At 43.5% G+C, this 4,120-nt stretch overlaps 1 protein-coding gene across 1 annotated transcript in view; it reads left to right on the plus strand.

Annotated features, from left to right (window-relative positions):
- The first annotated feature begins 1,011 nt into the window (after positions 1-1,011).
- LOC104514635 (uncharacterized protein C10orf71-like) overlaps positions 1,012-4,120 on the plus strand; it is a 4,598-nt gene continuing 1,489 nt past the window's right edge. The window contains 1 exon segment of the mRNA XM_010158376.1: positions 1,012-4,120. This exon segment is cut by the window's right edge and continues 12 nt beyond it. Coding sequence (XP_010156678.1) covers positions 1,012-4,120 — 3,109 coding nt within the window.

Raw genomic sequence — 4,120 nt, forward strand, 5'->3', positions numbered from 1 at the left:
AAGTCCCCTAGGCACTCCTGCCTTCTGCTGGCTAAGCTGATATTAGCAGCCTCTTCAATTTCAATATACCAACCCAACTTATCTGGATATGAGTGGCTAAAGGATTTTACTGCACCAGTATTTGCTTGGAACATGCACAGTAAATCCTCTTTACCTGTGGTGACATTCCGCTTTCTTAAAGAAAAGTTCTGCTCAGGGTAATTGTCACAGCAAAGCTCCAGCCCGATACAAGCAGGTCCATCTCTATAGACCTCATTTTACAGAGTCATGAGCCAACAGATGAGTGAGAATAGAATCTTTTATAGTAACTTCATTTCTCACAAAATATTTTAAATTATAATTATGGTGCCTTGTCAAGTAAGTTTTATCAGCTTTTCTTTCTGCTTGGAAATATTGTGCAATCATGTACCCAGTGATATTCTTTTTTTTTAAATAAGTTTTCTCCCTTTTTATTACTAATTCTTCCTGGCCAAAAAATGGCTAACCTTCTTAGCTAAATACGTGCACAGCAGTTGGAAGTGTTTATGGTTGCAGGCATGGAAAGGGAGGTACTTGAAATTTGGCTCTTATATCCTTCTTTAAGAGCCCAAGTAGAGAATCTGAGGTTAAACCACTTTTTTTAATGGCACTTTCCCCAAAATTAAGCAATCTACCATGAGCTACTTTAATTGTCCAAAATAACAATTATTTTTCATGTTGTTTATTGTGTTGCTATCATCTTGTTTAGAATATATGTAGGAGCAAATTAGACAGTGACTGATATATCTGTAAAATGCTCTCTGTCTAACAGTCTTAATATAGAAAAATGATAATTTATTATTTTTGGCTATGCAGAGAAGAAAGTTTCCTTCAGTTATTCTGTGAGATGAATCAACGTGCAGCAGCACCGTCTGGAGGAATCGCTTTGTGCCTGTGAATTGCAAACAGCTGGAACCAACTTCACAGAGTCATCTGCCTATTTGATACCTGAAATTAATCCTTTGGATAATTCATTCATGACTCCCATGAACAATGCAGGGAAATAAGAAACATACAGAAGGACATAGTGACTCCTCGAGTATAGGAAGTCTCCTGGATGACACAGACAGAGAGGTGAGCAGCCTCACAGACCGGGCTTTCAAAAGTTTGTGTGTGGCAGAACTCGAAGATTCTTACAATGAATCAGATCTTGCCATTTCACCTGACTTCACACTCCAGTTCTCTGCTAAATTTCACCAAGGGTCATTAAACCATGCCATCAAGAAAAGCAATGTCTGTAACAAGCTAACAGCAAGAAACAATGAACATACAATATGGGCTTCCACATTCCAGCAGTTACCAAAGTGTGCTCCAGAGGACAAAAGGATTACTAAAAATAACACCTTTGCCACAGAAAGGAAAAAGCTGAATTTGCCAGTCCCTGGTCCAAGGAACAATAAGCATGTTTCAAAAGTGTCCTCATTGATTAAGACATTTGATAAGACTGCAGAGCAAGAATCAGGAGGTTCCCTGATAGCCATTAAGCAGCCCATGAAGAATAGTTTTCAAAAATGTAAATTAAATCATGGAAATGATATGGCTTGCTGGGATGGCACAGACATTTTAAGCATCCACAAGGAACTTTCTGATTTTTGTGAGGCTAGTCAAGGTAGCCACTGTGTCAGTGGCAAATATGAGCCACAGAAAAGACCTAATAAAATAAATGTGAGTTATTGTGGCTCTGATGGTTATTATCCTGTGCTGATTGAGATGTCAAAAGTAGCCAAGTCAAATTTTTCCCGTTCTTCTAAAAAGGCTTTAAAAAACAGAAGTGTGAAAGTTAATGAGCCAGCAAAAAAAGGTAATTTTCTTCACAGTGAGAACAGTGCTTTTGAATCGTGGAATGTTCATCACAAAAAACTGACTGAAAAGGGGGAATTGGTTGATATAAAAATGAAAAAGGAAGGTCTTACATACCTGGAAGAAGCCCCATTTATTAAAGGATCCCACACACATGAACATAAACTGCCACCTGTCAAGACCAGTGTTGCTAAGAAGCAGGAGAAAGATTTTCAGATGAAGCCAACTCCACCAGAAGCTGCTTTCAGCATTCCCCTCCCAGCTGTATCTGTACCTCAGGGCCCCCTCTCTTCAGAAACTGAATTTTCTGCTGCTCTTCTTCCCGCACCCGCCCTTAGGATCCATGCACACCAGGGTCCTCCTCAGCCCCCCTCTGTCCCACAGGCACTTCCTCTTCAACCCCCCACCCAGCAGGGTCATCCCCCGACACCCCCAATCCCTGAAGCCCCTCCTGTGCCACCACCCCCAATGCCAGGTCAGCTTTCCCCCCCTGCCTTGTCCCAGGCCTCCATCTCACCCCAGTCCACATCCTACAGGATGGTTTCACCCTCACCTGTGTCCCAGGCACCCAGCCCACCTCCACCAAGACCCCTGGCAACATTAATCGAGGAGGAGGCCCTCAGTCCCCAACTGGACACCACCTGCCCACCCTGGAGGAGACAGAGGGCTGCAAAAGGGGCAGCAGAGAGGAGGCAGATCTCGAAGGAGAAGTTCACAGCCAGTGATGAGACACACTCGCTGTCTGAAAAGGCAACTGCTGCCCAACCTGGTCTAGACGTGAATCCTCTGGCTGAACAGGTAAACTCCCCTGGGTCAGTCAGTCCCTCTTTCAACATCACTGAACTCTTAACACCCATCATACCACCAAAACAGGAGGTGGATGTCGTTGAAAGTGAGCTGATCCCACTGACACCTCCTCCCTCTGAGAGCACGGCACCAAGAGACCACGAGGAGAGCACATTTGGTGATTACAGGTCTCGGGATAGTTACAAATCAAAAGCATCCAGTCTGTTATTCAACCTGAAGGATGTGCGTAAACGTGTTAAAAGCATTTATACCCCGTCTCCCCTGTTAAAGGCCTTGGAGGAGAAAAATAAAATTAGGGAAAATATACAGGAGAGTGCAAAAATGAATGCCTCGACTTTAGAAGAAAAAAGTAACAAAAATATTGCAGAGAAAGATGAATCGAGTGATATAATCTCCGTATTGTCTGGCAGTGTTTGTGAAAAGGACAATAAAACTGATTTAACTGGACACTTTACAGACAATTACCTGACTTTGAGTTCACCCCAGACAACAACAGATCTATTATTTTACCAAACTGGAGAAAACATGCAGCAAGACGATTCAAAACATGAAGATCTGGTTAAAAAGACAAGGGATAATGAAAAATTCCTCTTGTTCAGACATGAATCAAATAAACCTGATTTAAGAAAACATCTGCAGTATCCAGCACCAAAACCATTCAGTAGAGACAATGCAGATACAGCTGGGCAGCCCATGCAAAAGCCCAGTGTCCAGGGTGAGGACAATGAAAGACAGGCTGCTATTCAGGATGAAAATTTTGCCTTCAAAACACTCCCAAACCAGTTCTCACCAGCAGAGGATGTGCCTTACAGTGACATCCAAGCCAATATGGTGGTACCTGTCCATGAAGCACAAGGCAAAAGAAGCACTAGTTCCTCAGAACAATCTTTTGTTTCCACAGTAGAGCAGCCACTTCAGGAGGAGCCATTTTCACCAGTGCCCCTGCTGCAGAAGGCATGCCTTCAAGAAAGCCAGAGAACTAAGAGCGAAATGGGTGCAGACAATAAGAAAAGCCACAAGGAGAAAGGGAAAGAAGATGAACTGCAATATTATGCTTGTATCAGCTCTGGTACTGGTGCAGCAGAGAAGAGGGAGGGGAAGGTTACTGGGAATGAACAGAGGATCTTGATGAAAGAGAAACTAAGGAGAGAGAAAAGGGAAGAAGCCAACAGCATGGATTCTGCTTCTGACAGTATAAAGGACACGTCCAACACCAGATCTGAGGAACCACAACCACCACTATCTTCAAGCTCAACCAAACCCAGTCTCTTTATGATTAAAGATAACACATTCAGGTCACCTCAGGTAATAAGAGCTGTCAAGCTGCCCCTGTTCAGGTCCTTTTCCCTGGATGATACAGTGAGCAGCAGTTACAAGGAAATGGAAAGTAGGTTTATGCCCCCAGCAGAGCAGAACCAGCAGCACCGAAACGTGTTGCATGCCCAGGAGATAGGCTGGTCGGCACTGAGGCGCAGAGGGCAGCAGAACATGAGTG

This window comes from Eurypyga helias, unplaced genomic scaffold (assembly GCF_000690775.1).
Source record: "Eurypyga helias isolate BGI_N326 unplaced genomic scaffold, ASM69077v1 scaffold29610, whole genome shotgun sequence".
In the NCBI taxonomy this organism is placed as follows: Eukaryota; Metazoa; Chordata; class Aves; order Eurypygiformes; family Eurypygidae; genus Eurypyga; species Eurypyga helias.